We start from the raw sequence: 27,144 nt of genomic DNA, 5'->3' as shown, positions 1-27,144 counted from the left end.
TTCGGCCCCGGGGCCTGTGCCCAGTGGGTCCCTCCAGTAACACCGACATGCCTGCGCCGTAACACGGCAAATGCGAGAGAGCCGGGCGGGGAGACGAGAGCATCTCCTGTACCCGCCGACGAAAACGCCCCGTCTGGGGTCATTAACGGGAGGAGCCGGTTCACGGTGTGGGTGACGTCAGCCAACTGTATCTCTAACACGTGTGTGCACGCTTGCGCGTTATGCGTGCTCTGTGAAGAATCACCGGCACACGTGTGCGCTGGCCGTGTGATAGGGGCCTTTCAGGTAGCGCTAACCTACGCACGTGCGCCAGAAGAGGCGCTTGGATTTCACCGTGTCCCACCACGATCGCCGGGTCAAACAAAGAGCACGAATGCTAACGGTACCGGTAGATGGTCGACAAGAGCGCTTTACCTCATTAACACGCATTTATGATCCTCTACTGCATCTGAAGTAGCCGGGGTGTAAGTATGAAGTTTATACTGTATGTCGTTCTTGAGTTATCGTGTTCGAAAATGACACAGACGCCAGCGTGACGGCCCAGATATCATGTACCACGGGGGCGGGACATAAATAGTGCATGCACAAACATGACCCCCCCCACCCCACCCCCAATGTGTGTATAACATACCTTTCACATCTTCGTCCTCAACGGTGGTGTTGCTGCTGTCAGACGATTCCTGCAACGTGCACAGACAAACATGTTAATCTCACAAAAAAAAAAACTTAACACACACATTCAGATATGCATACACCCACACCACAAGCGCTGCTACACACTCACACACACACACACACACACACACACACACTAATAAATGCATGCACACACCTACACAAGACCCTCAAATTGCTGCCATCAAATCTACTACATTAATCTATCTTAACACCGCAAATTGGCCCAAAACAAAGAACACAACAGCCGTGCGTGTGACTCAGCAGCAAACTGGCACAATCCCGTCTGTGGATTGAGCCAAATCAGTGAAGACAGACACAGATGACTCTACAGCACACAGCCACTGTTCCACGCAGCCTGAACAGTGGGGCAGGGTTCATCTGGTGGAAGTCTTGCTGACAGACGTGGATCGCTCAGGCAGCGGCAGGAACACTGAGCTCCGTCTATCCGGACACACAGGGGCAGTGTAAGACAACGGGACGCCCCGCGGGAGTCAAGGCCCCGGCATCTCACACTCTGCCCATGCCTCACATGCATAAACGTACAAGTAGGTGCACACGGAAATACATCAAGGTACTCAACGAAATACACACATCCTGCAAAAAGAACAACAACAACAACAAAAAACAAAAAAAAACAAAACCCCTGTTTTTTCCAAATACAGCTTCACCCACACAGATAGAGAAACGGAGTGAAGACGAGGATGACGAATGAAAAAAAAAGGGCAAGAAATCAAGAGATGGAGGGAGGGAGGGAGGGAGGAGGGGGGGAGGGTGTACCTTGATCCCATCTACTGGGTTATGGATAACAGTAGTCTGAGGCTCCTGGAGGAAGGATGAAGAGAAAGAAAGAAAGAAACAGAGAGAGAAAGGAGGGAGAGAATAGAGTGGGTGGAGAAATGGATGGAGATGAGGAGAGGCAATGGAGGTTTGAGAAACAGAGAGGAGGATGTGAGTAATGAATGAAAAGAGGAAGAAATGAGCGAGATATTTTCAGAAGTTACGACAGGCGATGACTGTAGGAGTCAAATGAAAGCATCAGTGTTCATGAGGGACCCTTAGTAACGTAACAGTTATTAAACTCAACTCTCTCTACTACACATGATGATACAGCCTTTCTTCAGTATATGTCACTTCACCACATGGTGAAGGTGACATGTGTCGTACGCCACACAGATACTGAAAGTTCTGGAGTTCTGGAGTTATTGTCGACAAATCCCACGAAAAGACCAAAACCAACAGTGAACGTCTCCCACTGACGACAACTGTGTGTGAATCTAAAGCCTGATGCCTCTGGTTCCTCTGAGCCACGGAGCCTCTTCGTCGTCCAACTACTACTTTTTAATTAATGTTTGCTAAAAACTACAGTGGAAAACGGAATGTTTATTTTAAAAAAAGCAAACTGTATGTGTTTTACGTGTTTTTTTAAAGATTTAAATCTTCGGTAGGAACCAATGGACTCGGAGCTGAGAGCCACAGACAAGAGAAGAAGAGTCGAGAGACGGACCAACGTATCGTTGGTTTTGGGTTTTCGTTGGATTTGCTGACAATAATTAAAATATAGAAGAACACAAATAACACCAGGCTTTTCCTTTAACTACAACATACAAATCATAAAGTATGTTTCATTCATTTCATTGAAACCTGTCAAATCTGTGTCCGTAATCATGAAAATTTAAATACGCAAATATTTTAAATTCATAGGTTAGCTTAGCGTAGCGTAAAGACTGGAAACAAGGGGAAACAGCTAGCCTGGTAGCTAGCTATCCAAAGGTATCTCGTTTGTTTATTCAATACGCAAACAGAAATGGAAAAACAAGTTGTAGTTTTCCGTGAGACCAGTGGAGAATCCACAACATGTCATTTTTACATTTCTGTTTGTTTGTGGATTCAACAAACAAACAAACAAACTTAAAGCACAAACACGAGACTGGTATTAATCTGTTAATTTAAAGGAAAGGTTCACACTTTTTCAAGTCTGTCAAGACAGTCAGGTGCCCGTATTAACACTGAGACGGGTGTTGCTTGTTGGTTCATGCTTTTTCCTAAATACATCTTTCATTTTTCTGACCACTCAGCTCTGTTTCCCGGGCCCAGAATAAGTACGTTCATTTAAGTCGACGGCGACTGACCGGAGAGTTACTTTTTTTTTTTCTTTCATTCATCCGGTTTGAAAAAACATCCGATTTTTCGGACAGTCTCAGGAAGCAACAGGTGGCGTCTTGGTCCTCCGTTTTCATCGCCGTAGTTTTGTGGTTCGGTCACTTTAAGACAGGACTCGGTTTGTAAGGTTTACAGCCCGCTACGCTGCCGGTCCTACATTGCTCTGTGCACTGTCGATTCACAGAACGAGTCAGGGTCTTCTCAACCGATGCGTCAGCTCATCGACTTTTAGGGGACAGCCCTAATCGGAAGCACGAGGGATCTTTTACTGTCCAACAGGAACAGGAGGGATAATTGCAGCAAGCAAACCCCGTGTTAGTGTTCATACGGGCACCTGACTGGTGCTTTATGATACAGTCTTGAAAAATTGTGCACCTACCCTTTAACTGGAGGCTCAAGAAAGAGAATAAATGCATTTCCCAAATAGTCAAACTATTCCTCTAAAAGCTGCAAAACTTGAATTAATACACAGAGTCATAGCAACAAATCGCAACGATCCATTGTCCAAATCCACACACACACACACACACACACACACACACACACACACACACACACACACTCTTCTCCCTCTCTCTCCCACACACAGCGCATTTTGACGGTGCTTCTGACAGACGGACGGACACAGAGCTGCGTACCAGTGCAGCAGAGGGGATGTTGCCTTTGGGACTGGTGACTATGCTGTTTCTCGTGCTGTTTGTCTGGGGCTGTGCAGGAAACACAAAGTGCTACATTAGTACTGGGCAGCAACGGTGAGTGGCGCCATCTGCTGGTTGTAAAGTGGGTGGTTACTGTGCAAAAAACAACAGTGTAACACAGGTAAAAATAGCAGACAGACACGGGGTGCTCCGGAGACGAAAGCAGTGGGTGGAGGGAACAGAGTGCAGTCGTTTGAGAGAGCAGACGCACTATTGATGGGAAAAGGTTCCTCCGATGTTTCTGACTGCAGTTTTCATTAGATAGAAAGGTTTCATACAATTCATCATGTCAGTTCATTTCCATCTGCAGTAAAATCCAACTCAACCCCGGTCGGAGCTCAGATACTCTCTGGTCTGAGCTTTTTCCTTTTCACTGGGTTTCCCTGGATACGGATGCTATTTGGCAGATGGCAAATTAAACCAATGACAGCTGCGCACCTTTGCAACATCTGTCGGAGATAGAGAAACAAGCATCGCATCCGTTTTGTCAGACTACATGTGCTGTTCCACGCAGACGTCAGTATCTCTCCATGTATCTCTCCCATGTAAACAACATTCGACTGCCCCATTTCAGCAGAGTTGGATGAGGTTAAAAAGGCAGAGGCGCCGCGCTTTTGAAAGGACTGTGAGGCCAAACAGGCCATTCACACACACACACACACACACACACACACACACACACACACACACACACACACACACACACACACACACACACACAAAAGACAGTACAAACAGCAAACAAATACTACTTATACAGGCACCGTGTTTTATAAGGACTCACGTGGACGTAACCAACAACTTCTCTGCTTCGCTAACAGCAAGCACAAACACACAAACACACAAACGCAGGCACGACGCAGCGGCTTCATGCTTGAAACCAATCAACCGAATTTCCTGCTCGTTATTTTCCTCAGCAGGGTTGCCTGTAATTGATATCTGTGTTGGACTGAGGAAAAAAAAATTAAAAAGAGGCAGAAACAAAATAAGATAGTGCTCATTATAGGGTGGAGGAACGCATAGGAGAGAGAAGTGGGTTTAGAGATGACTTTTGAGAGCATTGTACCTGAAGTAGGCCCTACTCTGAGTTTATAGTGTTGTTTTGGCCCGCAAATATTAATTATTTATTTTATCGATTAAACTGGTGTTCCCGCTTTTGATTAATTGACTGACCGTTTAGTCTATAATATGTCAGACGACAGTGAAAAACAACCAACCCAGTTCTCCAGAGCCCAAGTTGGTGTTTTAAACTGCTTGTTTTCTCAGACTAAAACCCTAAAGGACTGAATTCACAATGATATGAAGCAGAGAAAAGCCGCAAACCCTTGTATTTAAGAGGCTGAAACCACTTAGTGTTTGGCATTTTTGCATGATAAATGCATTCATTTCTATTTGTGGCCAGCTGGGGTCAGTGGAACAAGCTGAAACACAACACTGACATATTAATGGCCTAGTTACGTTGTTATAGCTAACTGCCTATCTACACATCCAGCAGACACCAAGAAACATGGTTTCATTTATTGATTTCAGTCATGTTTCTGGCCAACCGACAAATGTTAAGACTAGTATTTTCCCTCTTTTTTAGCTCTGTTTTTGGTCTCTACCAACTCCTGAGGGAAACATCTGGCTCAGAGACTAGCTGAGCCACTGTGAGGAGTGGCGAGCGTGAACCAAAACAGCAGAGTTGTGGACCGTCAAAACCAAAACAATGAGCTGAAAGATGCTAAAACGTTTTGCCACTATGAGGGACACCTCTAACACTTTTTACGATAACACAAAAGCAGTTTAGCTGCGCTGGATAAAATTACTAGGCAGTTATGACACTTTTGTGTCAATCACTGCAACTACTGGCTAGTTCAGGCTGTAGAAGGCAAACAATCAATCCTGGGTAAAAAGGAAATGGCAGTCACTGGGTGGGTGCACCACTTTGGTCCAGACTGAAATATTTTAGGAACTATGAGATGGATTGCCATTAAATTTATACAGATGTTCATGGTCACCAGAGGATGAATCCGCCTGACTTTGGTAAACCTGTGGCCTCTCCTCTAGTGCCACCAGCAGGTCAAAGTTTTGAATTATCCTGTAAGAAAAATCTCAACATATCCTCAATGGAATGGCACAAAATTTGGTTACCAGAGGATGAATGACTTTGGCGACATTTCTTCTAGCGGTCGAAATGTTTTGGTCCAGGGTGAAAAGTCTCCAAGACGGATCGGTTCAGACGTTCGTGTTCCCCTCAGGATGAATTGCAATAACTTCGACGATCCTCTGCGTTTTCATGTAGCGCCATCGTCAGGTCAAAAATGTAATTTCTCCAGTACTTTTGGTTTATGGATAAATACCTACAGAACTCGTGTCATTCCCATCAGCCTCAGCTGTACTTGCTGACCACACTAACTAACCTAAGATGGCAACCATGGTAAACATTAAACCGGCTGAACATCTATGTTAGTATGTAATCGGGAGGACGTTAGTATGCCGGTGATTGTATTTATCTCAACGCACCATTGTGTTGTAGCACAGTTTCACAGAGAGGCTAAAGTGGCTGCAGACTCTCAGTTTTATAAATATCTCCTGGAAATGACACTTAGATACTCATCAACTCATTTGCAACAGCAGATACAGCACGTTTTCGAGGGAAACACAATTTCGTCCGCATTATGTTTTCAGTTAAAATGATGAAAAGTTGTCAATTTGTGTTTGGCAAGTTGCAAAAATGTTGATTGTTGACTGAAGATCAGTGAAATGTGCACAGACAAACTATCTGATCTTGCAATACAACATCCACTTGTAGTGACTCCAGCATTTCTAAACTTTTTAATGGTTCTGTTCAGACTCACACAGCACTTGGTTCAGGTTCGGGAAGGATCCTGGTCTGGTTTAATACAGAAAAAGTTCAGTTGAATCTAAAGACACATGTTTGTTTACTTTTAACAAAAGCCACCATCTTTCCCAAACCTTGACCAAAGTGTTTTTTTTGTTTTGCCTAAATCAGGACAGGAACCCCAGTCTCTGGTGTGACATTCGGGGACTTTGTGCGCCCACCATCCACCCTAACGACCTCCTGGTGACTCCGCTGATGATGAATGTGGCGCTTCATTCGTTCATTCATTCGTTAAAAAAAAAAAAAAGCCTCTGAATATTCGCCAGCCTGTGATTTGTCAGCGCACCATAATTGAGAAAAACAGCTGAGCAATGTATGAATGTAATTTCTAAGAGACGGGGTCGAGTTGAAGCTCCTTTGGTGGTTGGCTAAACTCCAGGAACAAATAATGAACTCTAGACTGAGTCAGTGTGAAAGCCGACTACGGGTCGATTACGGGTCGGGTCGCGGGTCCTGGAACTGATTTAGAAATCACTGTGGGTAAAGTCCATTTTGTACACAATGAGCACAACTGAGTCTGATTTCCTGAAAGGTGCAGGTTAGGTGAACTGGAAGCTCTAAACTGGCCTTCGATGTGTGGGCGAGTGTGCATTGCCCGTGTGTGTGTGTGTGTGTGTGTGTTAAGCCCTGTGACAGACCTGGCCACCAGTGTTATCGCAGGGTGCATGCCGGGATACGCTCCAGTACGCTAAAAACCTGGAACGGATAGACTGCTTCAAAAAATGGACGGGTGCCACCCTCAGTGAGATGGATCAGGAGGAGAGGAGGACACAGCCTGTTGGGAATCACTGGGTGATGGATGATGACACACACTGCTTAGGAAAGCGCTGACAGACTTGGAGGAGGGATGGATGAAAGAGAGACAGAGAGGATGGAGGGGAGAGCGGAGAGAAAGTAGGATGGCTGTTCTCCATCAAAACACCCGGAGGGAGAGAGAACCGGCGGCTCGCGGGCCGGAGGGGGGGGGGGCTCAAAGAGAACGACAACAGGAGGAATGAAATCCCCAACCAGCTCTGATTCCCCTGAGCAGAGCTGGAAGGCAGGATGAAGAGGATGTTGAGACAGACCGAGGCAGTTTATCAGGAACACCCAGCTAAAACTAATGTGGTCTGATCCAACAGTCCTGCACTAAATCCTCTGGTTCTTAATGTTCAGTTTTTGTTGAGACCATTGTAGAGAGCTGCTGATTCAAGCTTGTGGTTTTTGGGGGATGCAGATTGTGCTGCGTGATACAGAGAGATGTTTCTGTTATTTAGCCTGCCCTCATTGGCATAAATAGGATGGACAAAATAATAGAAACCCCCGGAGCCAGGGCTTGAACTTCTCTCTCAGCTCTCTTTTTTCATCCCTGGCACAACTACTGCGGTCACCTCTCAAATGAGCACACACTGAAACCCTCTGAATGTCTTCCGAGAGAGACTCCGTCTCTATTTTCACTCCGCCTTCGAGTGTGGACGTTCAGATCAAGTGTAAACACTCGATTTCTGACGTGGCCTTTGTATGAGCCGCTGCACTGCACATTTCCTGCACTGTGTGTGAGGAACATTAGTTGTTTATTACATTTAGGAGACATTACATCTCATTAATGAGAAACCTTAAGCAACTGAAATGATATTTTAAAAAAAAAGAAGAAGAAATCCACTCTGGAGAAGCTGCGTCGCTCACAGGAAGCAGGCCGGTTTGTGGTTTGTGAGTAAAAAACAGGAGAAAAGAAAACGTCAGGCAGAGGTGAAACGGTCAGATGAAGAGCTCCAGAAGCATGTAACTGAGATGAAAGACGCCCTTTGCCTCAGCTGTCCTACTCAGTGGTCCGCGGAGGACAGTGAGTGAAAAACAAAGGAATCCGAGGCACTTGTCTTCAGGAGGCAGGAGAAGAAAGAAAGAGAATGAAACAAATCATGTCTTTTTGTTCAACTGTTATCTGTTATCAAGGAGGAGCAAGTCAAACCAAAAAGCCCCGACTGAGGGAAGCACAAGAATGAGCGATGTACTGCAGCATGAGGGTACTTATCTCTAATGAGAGTATCTGTCAGGAAGGGGGGGGGGGGTTATATTCCTACTAAACAAATTACTGCATCTTTCTGTTACAGGAACACGAATGACTAAAACATCGTTTAGACTAAAACACATTTTCTGCGGTTTTAAGAGGATGAAAAAGAAAAGCTTTGGAAATGAATAATAACGTTTAACTGTGCGATCGGAGAAAATGGGGTTTGACTTGACTTGCTCATAAACTACACACCCTCATCTGAGAAGAATGGCCCTGGGAGTCCACCATCATTTTTCTGAGTCACGGTCTGATTCAGCAAAGCTCATTTTAGATTCACATACTGAAGTCTTCTCCCCTTGCTCTGAGCGCTCCCAGCTAAAAAAAACATGGTGTTATGTGAAGCTAAAAGACTGAATGTCTGCCAGCTGTTCCGACATGGAAGGTAACTCTTTCCTAAAAAGTGCTGTGATGGTTCAAGAGTGATTTAAGCAGCGTCAGTGGATTTTTTTTTTTTTTGTCCATTTGATCGCAGCAGAAAAACAACGCTAGCATATTAATTGCCTAATCGAGTTGTTGCAGCCAATGTGGTAGCAAACAGTTGCTGGATATTTACACATCCAGCAGACACTCACTCTACTTTTAGCTCTGATTTGGTCTCCACCAAACATCTAGCATTTCAGCTGCTAAATGTTTCATCATCTTTACCGGCCAGTCGCTCACTTCGTCTGTGTCCTGTTTGGTGCCGGGTTTGCAGCATACAGTGGGTTTATCAGAGGTTTTTCGCTGAAGACAGCTGTCTGCTACCGCTGGACGTGAAGCTGATGAGATGACGGTGAGAACGAACCGAAACAGTAGATGTGCAAAACCAAAACAAGGAGCCGAAATGAGATAAAAAGCTGCGTAGAGCAACTGGTGATTCTCTGTTGGGTTGTCACCGCAAACAACTCCTTTCACATTACGCACAACAATCTGATTCATTGGTAATTCCAGAAATATTGATTATTTCAGCTTCAAACGTGTCCTGTACTGCCATGTTTGAAAGCCTCGTCCAGTAGAACTCTGCATGAATGGATTTACTAGTAATGGAGCTGAAAATGTAATGTTTGTCCTAAAGGTGGCTGAAGAGGAGAGCCCAAGGAGTGTCCAAAATGGAAAGGGTTCATTCTCTGAAGACCCTGTGGCCAAAAAAAGTCGTGGCTATCTGCCAATGTCGACGCCAAATGATGGCGCTAGAGCAAAGGTCAAACGGTCAATGGATCCCCAGAGCTTTAGGGTTCATCCTGGCGCCACCAAAACCAAAATCACCCTGTGGTTAGCGGGGCACAAAAGGGCTACAAGGTTGCATGGAGTGATTTGCTTCACTACAAGTGGACTGGAAAAGGCAAACTGGGAAACCCAATTAGCATGGACAACACCCAGTGAGCACTGCTGAGGTCAAAAGAAAGGTTGCAGGTCAAGTGACATGTGGACGCCTCAGTCTCCGCTGAAACTGAGCTCTATTTGCTCGAAATGTTTATGAGACATTTTTGACGGCATTTACATTAAATGACGACACGTGGACATGTAGTCAGAACCTGCTTCACAATGACATGCAGTCACTTAAATGCCGAAAAAAAACGAAACAGTTGTATAGAATGAACTGTAGATGTTTCAATAATGTTCGCTTTGAATTTATCCACGTTTTACCCTGGATGTCCTCTGTCCTGCAACTGACCGAATCAGCGCTCGGTGTGTAGTTCGGTGTGTGCATACTCAGTTTGGTCAGTCAGCATCAGGCCATAAGAGAGCAGTTACCTAAAACAACACCGAAAGAAAGTTGCCTCTTATCAAGACTTCAATCACAGAGCCACCAGCGCTCAGTGGTAACCGCCACTCCCCTCCGAGGACGATAAAGCAGTCCACCACAACCATTATATAACAACGGATTTCAACTCTCCTTCATTGCCCTTAGCTGTTGCACCTGCTCAGAAGGACCAACAACAACAAGAAAAGACAGAAGAAAAAAACGTATTCACAGGAAACTTCTGGAGACTGAGATGTTTGTGTCAGACAAAGAGAGAGAGAAAGGAGAGAGAGTGCCAGTGCCAGTGCAGGGATACTGGTGTGACGTCAGGGTGCAGCTAAGGAGAAGCTGTGATTATGTAATGCTAGATTAATCTCCTGTTGGGAAATAATCTGAGATTAGCATTAGGCCACCCGAGGGGGGGGGCTAGTGCAGAAGAAGAAGAGGGAGGAGGAGGAGAGGCTGAAGGAGGAAAGTGAGGAGGAGTAGATGCCGGTTGATGAAAGAGACTGTGTCATAGAGAAACAGGCCACGAGAGACGGAGAGGAGGAGACAAGGGAGGAGCGATCGGATGCTTTTCCATTAAACATAATTCACAAACCTTCATCTCCAAAGGTTACGGAGCCACCACGGTTCCAACAAAGGATATAGCTGGTTTCATCTTGTGTACAAAGTTACTATGTCATGTGAACAAGATCCAAATATTAGGCAAACAAAACATGATCTTGCGTCGGCAAGAGTCATATCTTTTGCAGACAAGTTATCTTTTATTTAAACAAGATCCATGTCTCACAGACACAGAATATTATTTTGTGTGAAAACGAGACGCATATCTTCTGCATATCAGTCATTACCTCGTGTGAACAAAGCAGATATCATGCGTGCGTGCGTTTATTATCTTGCACGATCAAGATCCAGGTCTTGTGCCACACGACATGTTATCTCGTGAAAAGAAGATAAATATCTGGTGCACGCAGTTTATTGTCTTGTGTGAACACCATCTTTATACTGAGCGTACACGATTTTTCCTGCACAAACAAGACCCATTGTTGAGAAATCATAGTTTTTATGTAGAAAGAACCATGTTGTGTTTACAAATTATTATCTTGTGTGAACAAGATCCATGTTTTGTGCATTTACTGGGCAAGTCATTGAAAAGTGCGCACAAGTTTGAGACAGCAACCCTGCGCTTCTTATGCTTCCAAAGAGAAGCTCAAACTGAGGAGACCTTAACTAACTTTAGTTAACGATTTTTATTTCTCTTATCTTTTGCAAATTAGATTCATATCTTATGTGCAAAAGTTAGTATCTTGTTTCCAGAAGAGTGAAACTTGCGCACAAGACGAGAGCTTTTTTTGTACGACATACGAAAGTTGTTCATACGAGATATTAACTTGTGCAAACAACATAATGTCTCGTTCCGACAAGATTAAAAAAAAAACGTCCTTCTGGACCTCGAGAGCATCGTAAACTGGTCTCTAGCCAACATCCTGCTTCGGAGACAAATTTAACCAATTATCTGTGCAGCGAACACTGAACCGCTCGTCCGCAGAGGCCTCACACTCACTCAGGCGAGCACACATGTATTACGCCGCACACGCACAGGCACCACACATTTGTGACAGTGCAAAATGACCTTACATATTGTACACAGACCCTGAGGGAGTGCAGGGCCCGATGAGGTGCACCGGTAACATCAGTCCGGTCTGAGTCACTGCCGATTCAGCATCTAATCACGCTCCTCGGGAGATGAAATAGTGCAGACACCAATACTTTAAAGAGCTTTGCTTTGGCAGCGGGAAATATTTTGAGTGAAAAATGTCTGCAGTGGAGCGATGCTAAGTGCCAGCTGTGCCAGACCGAGGTGTCTGGGCGCGGAGAGGAGGTAACGCAGCTGTGTGGAGTCAGAGAGAAGCTACCGTCGGAAGTGAGAGGATTCAACCGTCAAAACAAAAGAATGGAAAATGGTTGGTAAGCGGCTGTAAGGGTCTACACGCTGCCCCTAAGTCTGACTTTGTATTGTATGCCTGTCATCCTTGATGACTACTTGTTTTAACATGCTTTTATAACAACAGTAACTTGGTGACTCTTGTAGTGTTGTTTTATTTTGGCTCGGTCTCTTGAAATACAATTTTTTTTTTGTTTTTTAGTCTCAGTGATGTTTATTTGACGACGGTTAATTAAGTGTTGGTGCACATTATGTCATTTCTGCAGATCTGTCAGCCGCACATTCTGCCGCATCCCAAAGTTTTTTCTCCTGGACTCAGATCTGGTGACTGGGGAGGCCGCTGAAGTCCACCGAGTTCGCTGTCGTGTTCCTGAAACCAGTTTGAGACGACTTTTGCTTTGTGACGTGGTGCAGTATCCTGCTGGAAGTGGCCATTAGAAGATGGGGATCTGCGGCCATAAAGGGAAGCACATGGTCAGCACCAACACTCAGACAGGCTGTGGCCTTCAGACCATGATTGATTGGTATTAATGTCCAAAGTGAGCCAAGAAAACATTCTCCACCCTTACACCACCACCACCACCAGCCTGGACTGCTGACATGAGGCGGGTTGGGTCCATGGATTCACACCGGTGATACCAGACTCTGACCCTACCGTCCGCTGCCTCAGCAGAGACCCAGATCCATCAGACCAGGCTCCGTTTTTCCAGTCTTCAGCTGTCCAGTTTCTGTGAGCCTGTGACCACTGCAGCCTCAGGTTTCTGTTCTTGGCTGACAGGACCGGAACCCGACGTGGTCTTCTGCTGTTGTAGCTCATCCATCTCAAAGTGTTGTTCCTGCTGAGCTGCTTCTCTGCTCACCGCAGCTGTAGAGACCGGTGATCTGAGCTACCGTGACCTTTCCGTCAGCCCCAACCAGCCTGGCCGTTCTCCATCAACAAGGCGCTTCCATCCACTGAACTGCTGCTCACTGGTTTTTGTTCTTGGCCCCATTCTGAGTAAGAACTCCAGAGATCACATTTTTACCCCATTCTTGACCTGTATCTGCAGCATTTTATTCACTGCAATGCTGATATACGATTGGCTGATTGGATGATTGCATGAATAAGCAGGTGTACAGGTGTTCCTAATAAAGTGCTCGGTGAGTTTTTAAGCAAACAAACAAACAAACAAAGTTTTTTTTTCCAACCACAACAAATCTTTTTGAACTTTGGCTGAACTGCACAAGCTAATACTCTATAGTACTCTGGTTTATTTACTTGTTTATTTTATCAGGACTGGTACATAACTCTTCCTGTGGCTACTTCTTTTGGGATTCACACCATAATCAATATTGTCAGATTACTTGACAATCGTAAGGCGATTGAATAAAATCAAGGCAAAAATTACAGACAGAGGTATCGACATGAAAAGAGAGCGAAGGGCAGGAAATGACAGACATTATGCTCTCTGTGCCTTTAGGGCCGAGAGACAATACCTTGAAAATATTAAAGTGAAAGCTACAGCACTTGGGCAAAGTCAAATCACCCCCAACGTACTGCATCTGCCTTTAATCAAAATATTTGTGGAATAATAAAAGTGGCTCTGAAGGCGAAGGGCATCCGGACAGAGGAACGGGAGCCAAGGGTATAAAGAGGAAACAATGCAGATGAAAAATGAAAGAGAGGAACGGGGAGGTAAGAGAAGAGACGAGCTAGCTTACCTTGACATCAGCCTTCTTGTTGAGGAGACTCTTGGCTGCTGCAGAGAGGCAGAACGACACACCCTCAGATGGAAGAGTACACATCGTACACCCTCAGATGACCACAGCCCCCCTAAATCTGCTCACACAAACACGGCTGCAGATGCACGGTGATGCATGCGTGCAGCGGCTGCAAGAAGTTCGTCGAGGCGCTCGGAATCTCAACAAATGGGCATGCAGACCACACGCAAAGTGACAATGCTTATCCCCCCACATCTTCTTTAAGGGAGAAAAAAAAAAAAAACCCACACTGAACAGACTTCATCCCTCCCACTGAAGAAAAAAAAAATCTCTCCCTCAATCCATCACGTAAAAAGACATTAAAAACCCAACGAATGACACACACACACACACACATTAAAACATCTCCGTCCAACTGGCACCTCCTAACCCTGATCATTTGCCCAAAGCATTAGATAAGCAGAGGGCAAAAAAAAAAAAAAAAAAAGTCGAACTAATTCTCCATATAATCCAGACATACTCACACACAGATGCACGAACGGGCCCAGATCGAGGGGGGATTAGGAGTGAAAGCATGAGGGAAGAGGAATGGAGATGCAGGTACGCGATAATGGGTTTGTTAATCTCAAGAGTGGGCCGGATTACTTGGAATCACTACACAGTCCATCGAAGGGCAGGATATGGGGGCAAAAATAAACATCCAGAGGCCGTGAAGTGTGTTGTTTTGGTGCTTAAATGCATTTCATAGTGATAAAGGCAGTGGAAACGGCACGAAATCCAACAGTTCCGCTGATGTTAATCCTTCATTGGAGTAACACCGATGCTCTGAGTGAGCGCGTGATCCCCAACTTGACAGCTGTGCGGCGCAGTTGCCGTAGTGTCATTCCAAAGCGTTCAAAAGCAGTTCCCTTTCTCCTGGCACAGCTGACACCTGAGCGACGGCATGCACACCAGGACCGCATGCAATTTGTCCTGACCCACGACAATCTGAACTCCCCCCTCCCAGATGAGAGATGAGGCCGCTTACCTTGGCAAACAGGTGAGAAGCATGAGAGGAGGGAAAAAAAGATTTAGGAAGAGAGATTAAAACAAGCTGAGGGATAGAGGGAGTGTGTGATGTTGCGACTCTCGCAGGTTTCCGTTTTTTTACCACGTCTGCCACGAGTTCAGCGAGAGGAACGGACGTGAGGTTGTAAGAGAGGAGAGGTCGGAGGCGTAAAAGGAAAAACAGAGAGAGGATGTTAAAAACGCGAGCGACGGCGCAAGATGAGGTGAGTTTACCTTGTTCCACGATGCCGGCGGTGGTTCCAGCCACAGCGCTGACGGCGGCGGGGGCTGTAGTCTGCCGACCCACTGAAACACACAGAGGGAGGCAGAATGAGATGGTCGGATAGCGCTGGGTTCTAGAGGATAAGGAGGGCAGCGTTTCAATGTCAGCAAACCCTGAGAGAAGACCAGAACCAATAATCTGCTCTGTCTGCGGCTCGGCCTCGAGCCCATTGGTTCCTACTGAGGACGTAAATGTTGCAAAGCGGCTCAAAAACATACGGTTCTGTTTTCAGGTTGAATCGTTTCCTAAAGCAGCCAAACCCTGTGGAAACCTCGCACTCGTCGGGGACTATTTTTAGCAGCGCACTAATCCACACTTGATGCTCCGCTGCTGCTGTGTTCACGGTAACGAGGGGACATGTCGCCCAGCGGGACGGCGTGGCTCGCTTGACGTGGAGCTCCACGGCTCCGAGGAACACCACGTATCAGGCTTCGGACACACGGTGCTTGACGGTGGGATCAGTTTGATCAAAGTAAAAGAGGGAAAAACCCTTTGAAAAAGGCTGCGACGCCAAAGGGAAGGAATCGGACAAAAGACGGAAACGTTTAACCGGAAATAGACACCTCTTACATCACCCCTTTTGATTCTGGGTTTGTATGTGTATTTATAGAGGAACGCCAACATCGTTTTCAAACAGGCCCAGTTATTCTAGAAAAGCAAATATGACATACATCCACATTTGAAGCTGATAAAAGACTTCAGATTGATCTTTTTTCTCCCGGGGGTCGTTGCTGAACTACGGCAAAAATGGAGGAAAACAAAAGTCTCGAAGCTCTTTTTTTCCTGAGTGGTCACCTAAGTTTGCCGATATGAAACAGAGAAGGACGGACATCCTCAGCGGGACATTAGCTGTTGGGTCCGTTTGGACTGAACTGGACTTCTGATCGTGGAGCGGAACCAGGCATCTCTGAGAGACACACAGCGCTGGGTAAACGGAGAAATGGGTTCTGAGTGGCAGAGCACGGAGGAACTAGTTTAGTGTGGCGGATTTCCGGCTGAACATCATAAACTGTGAACTGGGCTCTGTTTATCTTATGCTTTTGATTCATTCTGTACTTTTTGACCGGTCAGATGTTGGTCCGTCCCTGTCTGACGTCAAGCAAACGGGCTCAGTGTCTCCCCAGCATCAGTCTCAGCCTGATTCAAGAGTAGCTCGCGTTAAACTGTATGAGACTGTGGCTTCGAGGGCTGCGTTTCCTGCTCGCTCCAACGCTGCCGCCCATCAACCTGCTGTGTGTTCGTGCGTGTGTGTGTGTGTGTGTGTGTGCGTGTGAAGAGATGGCAGGAGACAGATGGGGCGACATCCCGTCCTCCCTTCCTCTCCCGCCCAGGGCGCCGAGATGTTCCCTTGACTCTCTCGTCTTTTTCAACGGGCGACACTCACCAGAGAAGTTCCTGGAGACGAGCATGGTGGTCAAAATGGCACCCTGTCGGGGGGGGAGGGGAGAAGGAAAGGAGTCTTAAGCCTCTTTCGGACATACAACCCTTAACGTTAGACATCGCGGGTTAAGACGCTAGTCTCAGATCTGAATAAGATACGGCAATTACACGTCTGGATTAAACGCCGCTGGAGAGAGAAAGTAACCTGCTAAGATCTCAAGCATCTTCTCATCCTTACGAATAAAAGAAAACCCCTTTATCTAAGTAGGAAACGCTGAGAAAGAGCCAATTTTAAGTCGCCGAGGAGATTCTTCTCAGATCAGATCAGTCTGTAAGAATTATTTCTCCCCCTGCGGTGTGACCGGAGCAAGAGAAGTTAAAAAAAAACAACCCCTGTTTAACCGCAGGAATCACCAGACCACCGCGCCATCTTTAGATTTTCAGTCCTACACGAGCATTAATTACATGAGCTCATAGGAATTAAGCGACTGCCCCAACTCAACGTCCTGTCATTCGGCGTCGGATCATCTAAAACAGGCTGCGGAAATTCGCTCTCCCAATGACATTAAACGGTGAAACTGATGTGAAAATGTATTCGTGGATTCAGTCGCGACCGTCATCAGGGCCTGAACTGCTCGATAAGTTCGTTACAACGTTACACAGTCCGCGTCTGGAAGGGGCAGAGAATCTGCGGTTTCGATAAAGGACGGACGGATTCGCGTTTTCAGATTAGGCTGGCGTAGTTTGGTCGAAGATGCTGGATCTGTAGGTAAAGAGACGACTTTCTTTTGTCCCGTCGAGCGTTTTCACACCTTGAGTTTCCTCCTGGCGTTGAACTTCTTCAGGCACTCGACTGTCTCCTGTCGGTGCATCATGGAGGCCACGGTGGAGCGTTGCTGCGGGGAGACAGAGAAAGAGAGGCTGAGTATGAGGCGCTGGAGGAGCAGCTCTGACAGTGACAGGTTTGTGTGGGCAGGAGCTGCCGGGGAGGCTTCTCCCTCCTCCGAGGCTCCTTAGGTGACGGCATCTCCGGGGAAAAAGCCCCGGGCAGAATAGACGGGCATCACCTCTAACACTCGACACGCTCGTCCTGCTCTATAAGACGGCATATGATGTGACACAGGAAGCAGAGCCGGCTGCTGGCATGGGCGGTACGCCGCTCTACAAAGGCACTGAGCAGGCATGGATGAAGTTGTCGGATCCTAATTTGGGCCCTTCAAAGTAGAAATACTGTGATTTATGTACAAGTCAGTAGAGAACTAAAGCGGACGGAGCTGCTCTGGAGTGAGAGTCTTAGACTCGCAAACTCAGCATCTTCCTTTGAGTTGCATCTGAAAAGTCACTGTTAGCTGACTTGGCTTCTTGCAGCCTTTATTTACTGGTTTATTTGTATCTGCCTTTAATGATATATCTGTGGGGAAGCATGTGTGTTTTAACCACCCCCCCCTTTTACGTCTGCCTTGTAAAGCACTTTGTAATTTCTGATTTTGCTAAACTTCATCATTATTTTCAAAGTCCTGCAATGAAAGCGTCCCTTTGAGTAAAAGTACTTCTCATAATTCAGGGAAATGTCCGCTGCGAGCGAAACACTATTCTATATATAATATATCCTTGGACTGTTTATTACTGACGCATTCATTTGTAGGTAACTTTACAGTTTGTTGAGGTGGAGCTCATTCGATCTATTTTTCATACTGTTGGGTTGAATCTATAACAGCGTGTCATATTTAATAAGCTTATCATGTGTTTGAGTCAAAAAGTAACTGATGTTGTGAAATAACTATAAAAAGGCCGACATTTTCTGCTGAGTCGTAGCAGAGCAGCGGTAAAAAAGGGAACAACTCATGTGAAGTACAAGGACCTTAAATGTGAACCCATGGTACCGAGCGCTTGAGCAAATGTGTCACTGCAACGTTTTTTGTATAATGTCGGTTTTCCTCTGCCTGAACGGCGACTGGAGGGGATTGGTGTTTCTCGGTATTCCTCAAAACAACCTCGGGCCTTGTTTCCCAAAAGCATCCTCAGACTAAAACGATGATGAAATCCAGCCCACCAACCTTCCCAAGCATGAAAGGCGGTTAACGAGCGACTCCGACCCACTTCCTACCAGGTTCACAGCATCTTAAGGAGGAACCGAACCCTGCAAGGTTTTTTTTTTTAATGTTTTTATTCACATTTTCATTTTTAAGTCTGCACCTTAACACGTAGACCGATGTTCTCTGTTACTTGATGTCTGACGTAAAATGACTGAAGTGATACTTTCCGGATTTATTTTCAGGTTCGGCATTTTCTCTTTTCTTTTCCATTTATGGTGCATTTATTGTTTGCACGCGCTCACGTACAGTAGATCTACAGAAGATAATGACCCTAGATGCATATTCATGAAACCGTCACCAGAGATCACCAGCTTTGTGCACAAGCCCGAAAATAAAGGGCCCAAAATAAAAAAAGGTTCCTGTTTTTTCAGCCTTTTTGATCACAGGCGTAAGCCTGCTCTCAATCAGTCAAGCAATTGCAAACACAAATACTCAAGTTCTTGGACTTTTTCTCCACGACAACAGGTTTACGGGACTGCTCGGGTACCTGGACCTGGCGTTTTTAGCACTTGGACGCGAGTCCTCCCTCTCAAACGAGGGAAAAGGTAAGGAGCGACTTTTCTGTCGTGTGCGCTAACCTGCTGCAAAAGGGCGATACGAGGATCCTAAAAACGCTTTGCACAGATAGAATCAGGAGACTTAGGAGTCCAGCGCAGACCAGAAGCACCTAAAGCAGCGCTACCGGGGCCAAAGCGTCCCATGGGTGGGAGGGTGTATATTTAGTATGAGTTTCAGAGCAACGTCCTCCTCAAGCAGCAGCTAAATCAATCAGAGTTTTCTTTCTTAAACCCTCCACCCACGGACACGAAGGGGCAGCCAGCTGAAAAAAGTGTTCACGGCACACCGAGCTTCATTCTCGTACTGAGCGGTTCCAAGTAGGAAACATTTCTTCGTCCTGTTTACACATAAACTTGGAGACGTTGGTGTTTTTAGTATATAGCACAGCTGAAATGCAGTTTGAAATATGCAAAAGCGTATTCGGCATCACCTTCAGCACCGCAGGCAGCCAGCGTTGAGGGGATGTGTGGAAAAAGGCGGGAAGATACATTTCCACAGCCCGGGATGACGTCTTCAGATGTCTCGGGGCCAAAACCCCAAGATTTCAGTTCACTGCCACATATGACAGAGGAAAGCAGCAAATCTTAACGCTGACACGCTGGAACCAGGACACTATGTCCTTTCTGCTTGAAAAACTGATGTTAGATAAAGCACTTTGGAATTCTGTTTTTCGAAAGGAGCTATAAAAGTGAAGTTATTAGTTATTATTAAAACAAAGTGCTCGTACATCTAAGCTTCACTTATCAGATCATCACGGCTGTGCCTGTAAGCTGGTGATCCCGATGCTTTTTGTGGACGATGAGCAGACAGAGGTGCTCATCCCCGAGATAGGTTGCTCTTTTGCCCTTCCGTGGAACAAACTGTTCACCACAAGCTGACCCCGTATCAGCAGATCTCACAGATAACATGTTTGGGAACAGATGGTGCTGATATTTTGGCAGCTCTGGGCAGATGTTCACAAAAAATCGCCGTCAGGGAATTTACAAACCACAAAATGTGGGAGTATCACACGGGGGGCATGGAGTAGAGCGTCCTGTCCGCAGGAACAGGGTGAGGGGTGTGTATACGCGTGCATGTGTTCGTACTTACGCAGACCCATGGGTGCTTCAGAGCCTCCTGGGCGGTGATTCTCTTGGCTGGGTTGATAGTCAGCATCTGGTTGATCAGATTTTTAGCCTCTGGAGTCACCGTGTCCCACTCTGGGGAGGGGAACTAAAGGGCACACACACACACACACACACACACACACACACCCACGCATGCCCACATTTATAGAGTACATATGAACGTCAGATTTCAAATGGGGGGGGGTGATAACATAGACAAAGGCAGGCTCACGTCATACGCTCCAGCTTTGATCTGCTGGTAGAGCTTGTGCTGGTCCTCGTCCCAGAACGGAGGGTATCCCACCAAAAGGATGTACAGGATCACACCTACACACACACACAGACACAAGCTCTGTCTGAGTGACAAGAAGGACAGCGAGGAGGCGGCGCTGACAAAAAAAAAAAAGAAAAAGAGCTCACCGCAGGCCCAGATGTCGACAGGTTTACCGTACGCCTCCTTCCTCAGCACCTCCGGGGACAAGTAGCCGGGGGTCCCAGCAAAGCCTGCGCGCAGGAAACACAGGCTGCACAGGTGAATCCACACAACACACACTGATCCTGGAATTCTAGGCTTTGCTCTCATTTCCGGTTTGTTTTGGGTTTTTGAGGCGTGTCACATGGTGGGACGGACGCCTGGTGAACGGCGGTAGCGCGACGTGACCGGAACAAGAAACGGATGCAACCGCAGACGCCACATCGGCTCGCTTCTTCCGTGCTTGGAAAATGCAGCTTTCACAGTCAGTGGTGGACAGTGTCTAAGTACTTTACTCTGGTACTGCACTGAGGTACAAATGTGGGGTTCTTGTACTTGAGTATTTTTGTTTTATGCTACTTTATACTTCTACTTGACACTTCCAGAGGGAAATACTGTACTTTTTACTTCACTACATCTACTTGACATCTTCAGATACTAGTTGCTTTTTCACATTAAGATTTTATATTTTAAAAAATTATCTTACGAAATCCAACACATTGTTAAAGATTAAACCACTGGTCCTCAACCAGCGTCTGTGAAAGAAAACGTTCCCCGCTGAACTTCTCCGATGGTTTCTGTTAAAGGACTTTTCAAGGCCGAGTTCAGTTCAAATGATCCAATGTTTCATAGAAAAGCAGAGATTAGAAAAAAACAAACAAAATGTGCGGACAGATTTGTGTGTCAGAATTTAGATTTTCCTTCTCTCTTACCCCATGAATCATCTCATGACCCCTCGGATTTATCTGGGGACCCTTTGGAGGGGCCCCGACCCGTCGGTTGGGAACCATTGGACTAAACTGTCCCCCTGTACCCGAAGCAGTTAAAACCAGGAGCAGCTACGACAGGAAAATGCTGCTGAAGCATCGACGACTCCGTCGCAGGAGACATTTTACTTTTACCAAGTTTCCTTTGGTATTTTCAGCAGGTTTAGCTGATAATACTTCTGTACTTTTGGTCAAAGTCAAGTTTTAAATGCAGGACTTTTACTTGTAATGGAGTATTTTTACATTGTTTTACTGGTACTTTTACTCAGGTAAAGGGTCTGAGCGCTTCCTCGCACCACTGACAGACAATCATCAGGGGAGAAGACGACATAAAATGCAGATTTTTGCAGAGTGACAATGAGGTGGATGGGCATTTGGCGGAGCGTTACGCCGGCTCTCCCGTGCGTTCTCTGTCATTTCACGTTGCATTCCAGCTGGGCGGTTCGTCGCCGTGGGTCGAAACAGCCGTCACGTTGCCACTTGACGCAATTTGACGCAGGCTGACGTTTGTTGCCGTCGGTGGACGAGTCTCACGTTTATCCAGGACATCACGCAGTGTGAAGGGGCCTTTCGCTAGATATGAACATTAATGCAACACCGTACCTGTCAGTGACAAAAATAATGATGAATCATATCCGAAATAAAAGGGGGAAAAAAAAGGTTAAAAGGTGAAACAAAGAGCCCAAGGTCTCACTGTAGCGCTCACTACAGAGTAAATGTTTATTATGCATCCATGCATGCAGGCGTCACTCTGGTCTCAGTTTAACACACCTGATTAAAGTTACAAAAAAAAAAAAAGATGCAGAAAGTGAAAACAAAAAGCCTTTCAGTCAGGTGAGATCCCTTCCTGTTTGCTAGACCCAAGGGCGCGCTGACAGTAGGGGGATGAGCAGTCCCGCTTTTCTCAATCCAGGTGCAACAACACCCTCCATGATCAAGAGGAGGAAGAGGAGGAGGAGGAGGGAGACTGACTGGCAGATGTCACTGTAGGTTTGCTTTAGAAGAAAACTACTGGATTTCTTCAGATTCTCTCAGGGAGAGTCTGTTAAACTACAGTTAATCAAAAATGCCCCTTTAATTACGGCAAGATGCCTTTAGAAAACACACTGGGAAAACGTTAGAAGATGCATAACAGGATCATCTTTCACTCAACATGCTTCTGGGTGAAAAGGGTTTGGTGAGATTCCCGGAGTCTGGGCCGGGGTCTGGGCCAGGGTCAGGGCCAGGGTCAGGGCCAGGGTCTGGGTCAGGGCCAGGGTCTGGGTCTGGGCCAGGGTCTGGGCCAGGGTCAGGGCCAGGGTCAGGGCCGGTTTCTTGAGGATCATGACGTCCTGACTGTCACAGCTGGTCACAATATTTATTCTGTTTATGTATTCTCCGCTGACTAAGTGTCCGTCAGTGTGTGTGTGGGTGTGTGTGTGTGTGTGTGTGTGTGTTGTGTGCGAGTAACATACCAAACCAAGCCTGCTGGTCTCCTTGAACCTCGATTGCCAGTCCAAAGTCGGCCAGCTTCACTGCAGCGTTCTTACACTTGCTGGCCAGCAGCAGGTTCTCCGGCTGCACGAGCAACACAAACACCGGACACAGTCGCCGTCAGTAACACGCTCCTGCCGTCTGAGCGCTAAAGGGCAAGGGTTTGGTTTTGGAACGCGCCTCACGTGCCAGGATAGAAGCAACAAGCGACAAGAAGCCCATTTCATTCTGCGGAGCTGGCGGGGGAAGTTCGCATTTAGGCAGGAGCAGGTTTAGAGGCTGTTTTAAAGAGCGGAAGCGCATTTGGAAAATGAGTAATAACGTGTTGAGACTCACATTTAAAGACCTGGTTCTGGGCAGTAATTAACCGCATCTCATTAATAGTTACGTTGTTCATTAAGTGAATGTCAAATAAGCAACTCTGAATATTTTAATACCAAATGACAGAAAATAAATAGCTGCTACTCAAAACTCCAAATATCCTACAGCCGTGGACAGACTATGACACAATGGGCCCTCGGACACAGACATTTAAAAGCCCCGACCCCCCCATGCAAAGGGGAAAGACACAAAAACACCGTGGGTGTGTCCTTTGTAGTCATTTTGTGCCTCTTTTGGGAGTTTTTTGTCTCTTTAAAGTCGTTTTGCTTCTCATTGTGGTTGATGTTTGTCTTTTGTGGTTTTAGTATTTTACGCCTCTTTCTGGTCATTTTGTGTTTTGCGCATCTTTGTAGTTATATTGCATCTTATCGTGACGTTTTTTTTGTTTCTGGTAATTTTTTTTCTCTTTCTGGCCTTTTTTTGTTTTGTGTGTCTTTAGTCATTGTGTCGCTTTCTGGTCATTGTGTGTCGATTGACTTTCTAACTAGACATGTTAAGTGGGTTAAGAGGTTCTAGTCCAGGGGCCCTGGGCCTGTGCCCTGTAGACCCGTTCAGTAATCCATCCGTGATACTAATAAACCCACTACTTTTCACCCTCTGACTCTGGTAGGGGGGCACCAGAGGGGGCCAAGCGGATTTCAAGGGGGACCCGTGCCACCCCAGGCCACCCATCCAGCCCCGCCCTTGCATTCGGGACAAACACTTTACCTTCCCTTAATTATGGTTTTCGGATGAGTTTAAATAGCGAACGGAAAAGAAAGTGTGACAGGACACTGTGATGCAACCAGATCGGCTGACTAAGAATAGCAACGGATGCTGCACACACACTCACACACACACACACACACACATTCATAGCAACACTCAAACATATTCTAATACACACACACACACACACACACACACACACTCAGAGGCTGAGACAGACAGATGGGACTTGAAAAACGTGTATATGATTTTTTTTTTTTCTGCTATTTGTTTACTAGTGGAAAACCAAACGCAGCTCGTCGTTCTGAAACAGTCGTGAGACAGAACGCAGTACGGCAGGGGCGGCAGCTCCGTGCTGTCACGTCACTGCTGACGGTCACTGGTCTGCGCCTTTAGCCGTTCATCGTTCCACCACAGCGGCACGGAAAAAACAAATTAAAAGAAACAACAGCTGCATGTTGTGCTCCAGCTGCAGGAGAGTCATCGTGTCACCCGTAAAACTCAATTGGAGGAGACTTGACTTGTGAACAAGAGGTGGCACATGCTCGAAGGATCTGACCTCTGCGGGAAAATGTGTAACAAGGATAGATACTCTGCACCTCACAGCGCCCCCTATGTCTCCTCTTATACTCTGATGCTGTGCAGTGAACGGCCCATTGAAATATAACCTGTTTCGGGGTCAAAGGCCGCTTGATCCTTCCTGGTTGGGTTTCAGGCCAAATCTATTCCTGGCAGACGAGACTCTGGGTCTAAAGGAATAGTTCACAATTTGGGAAATACACCTATTTGCTTTCCTTGCAAGGGGTTAGATGAGAGGATCGATACCAATCGCATGTCTGTCTACTAAATAAGAGGTTAACTATTAATCACAGTCTGTGAAATGTTGTACAGCTTTCTCAGAACTCCTGTCACGGCACAATACAGATTATTAAAATAATCACAGCTCATTTCTCCAATTTCTGTACAGTAGCACATCGATCCTCATTCTTTAATATCTCGTCTAGAGATGAAACTCATGATTATGCGCTGCAACCGCAAACGCTATTTGCTTGCTTATGAAATGACTTATTAATTGACAATTAATCAATTATCAGAATAGTTGCCATTCGTTCTCTCTTGATCAATTAATGACTAATAGTTGCAGCTCTAATCTTGTTTATTCTGTTTATCCAAAAGATTGCTAACGTTTAAGACCATTAAAATCATTCAAATTAGCCTACTTACTTGTATACATCTAGGTTTGCAGCTAACTGTTATCTTCATCATTTATTAATCTTTAATCCAATCATTTTCACAATTAATTGATTAATCGTTTGGTCGATGAAATGTCCGAAAAAAAGTGAAAAGTCAGTTTCTCACAATCAAATTTTCCTAAAGCTCAATGTTGTGTCTTATTTTCTCTGACCAAAAGTCCAAAACTCAAAGATTTTCAGTTTACTATCGCATACGGCAAAGAAAAGCAGCAAATCCTCACACCTGAACTAGGGACTGGTCGGCACTGGTGCCTCAAAATGGCGAAGACATTTCATTGATCCTCAAAAATGTTGCTGATTCATTTTATGGTCAATAAACCAAATCAGTTCAGCCCAACGAACAAGCTGCGGGTGGACATTTTTGACTCCGTGTCACCGAGGTCAGGTTGTTTTACCTCTGAAATCGGAGCAGAGTGAGTGACAGGTCACAGAGAACGAGAGAAAGAACGCAACACGGTCCCCTTGCTCATTTCTTTTCCTCCCTAAGATATGGTGGCGCTGAGAGCTCAACGCACTGCAGCCCAAGAAAACACGTGTAAAAGCAAACAACGTCTTCAACAATCTGACAACACGTGTGCAGCGTTTAGGCAAAAAATGCTGCAGTGTGAGAAAACACAACCGCACGCAGGAAACACCACTAAATGAAGCATTTCGCGTTTCATCTAAATGCTGCACGTGAGCTTTCAGTGCTGCTGAAGATGTTTTCTTAATCCGCTCATGTTTTGGCTCTTTGCATGAGTTTTCTTAAGCTGCAGTGTGTCGAGCTCAGGGCCACTGTAAAAAGAGGAAACGGCTCCCAAAGATTTATTCAATTTGGGGGCTAAAAGAATAAGAATCAGGTGCTACATATGCAATTGCCCCCCCCCCTTTGTGATGTTGTTTCCCTTATAAAACCCACGTATCGCACACTAACCCACCGGACGGACTGAAACACGACATTTTCTGCGGCACACTGAGGCTCAGACATTGATCCTCAAAACATTCAGCGTCTTTCTCCTCCTTTCCTCCAGGTTGGCAGATACTGGCCTGTATGTTTTTAGCTTTGTTTCATGAACAGCAAATGAGAAAACAACCACATGTCGTTGTCTTTTTGTCCGTCGTAACTTAATAAACCTCCTCCGGGGAAATCTTCACGCCACAGACTCAGACCTTTTCCCATCTGGCCTCCTCTGTGCGGGCAACCTTCAGGACACTTATTTAGGGTCAAGTAATTGTGGAGTTCCCCGGAGTGTCTCGGCGCAATAATACCGGATGATCTGAGGCCGGCATGGAGAAGGAACATATATACATGATATGAACATTACACTAATAAAATAAGAATGACGGTGATGTTTTGCGTCTTGGTTCATGAATACACCTTTTTGGAAAAGCTTAAATTCAACCCCCTGTTATATTTGTATTTATGAACAGTTTATAAAGTATCTATAAATGGTTTATAACACATCGGGACATCGCAGATTCACTGATGTGTATAACTGCTGTACAGAAAGTAAATTAAAGCTTGATAGCACAGTATGACGAAGCAGTGAGGATATTTAATATGACGTCTTCAGTAGTTTTAAATTTCAATCCATTTATAAACGATTTGAAAACTTGCCTATGAAAGACTAAGGGGGTAAATCAACCCTTTATAACATCCTGTATATTTGTTATAATCCAACATGTAAACATCTTATAATTGGTTATTAATACATTTATATCTATATAATAAAACTTTCAAACCATGTCAGGACATTTTGAATAATTTTAAACCTACATACAAAGGATCTTAAAATGTG

At 45.7% G+C, this 27,144-nt stretch overlaps 1 protein-coding gene across 1 annotated transcript in view; it reads right to left on the bottom strand.

Moving 5' to 3' along the window:
• LOC120806100 (calcium/calmodulin-dependent protein kinase type II subunit beta) overlaps positions 1-27,144 on the bottom strand; it is a 46,451-nt gene that overhangs the window by 5,503 nt on the left and 13,804 nt on the right. Inside the window, exons 7-17 of the mRNA XM_040156822.1 lie at positions 23,006-23,108; positions 20,733-20,816; positions 20,545-20,639; positions 20,296-20,418; positions 17,365-17,448; positions 16,557-16,599; positions 15,124-15,195; positions 13,843-13,880; positions 3,477-3,545; positions 1,456-1,500; positions 632-680 (exon numbers count right to left, since the gene is read on the bottom strand). Coding sequence (XP_040012756.1) covers positions 632-680; positions 1,456-1,500; positions 3,477-3,545; positions 13,843-13,880; positions 15,124-15,195; positions 16,557-16,599; positions 17,365-17,448; positions 20,296-20,418; positions 20,545-20,639; positions 20,733-20,816; positions 23,006-23,108 — 805 coding nt within the window. The remainder of the gene's footprint in view (positions 1-631; positions 681-1,455; positions 1,501-3,476; positions 3,546-13,842; positions 13,881-15,123; positions 15,196-16,556; positions 16,600-17,364; positions 17,449-20,295; positions 20,419-20,544; positions 20,640-20,732; positions 20,817-23,005; positions 23,109-27,144) is intronic.

Source organism: Xiphias gladius, chromosome 20 (assembly GCF_016859285.1).
Source record: "Xiphias gladius isolate SHS-SW01 ecotype Sanya breed wild chromosome 20, ASM1685928v1, whole genome shotgun sequence".
Taxonomy (NCBI): Eukaryota; Metazoa; Chordata; class Actinopteri; order Istiophoriformes; family Xiphiidae; genus Xiphias; species Xiphias gladius.
The sequence above is the reverse complement of the archived record's forward strand: the minus strand, read 5'-3'. Positions and strand labels throughout refer to the sequence as shown.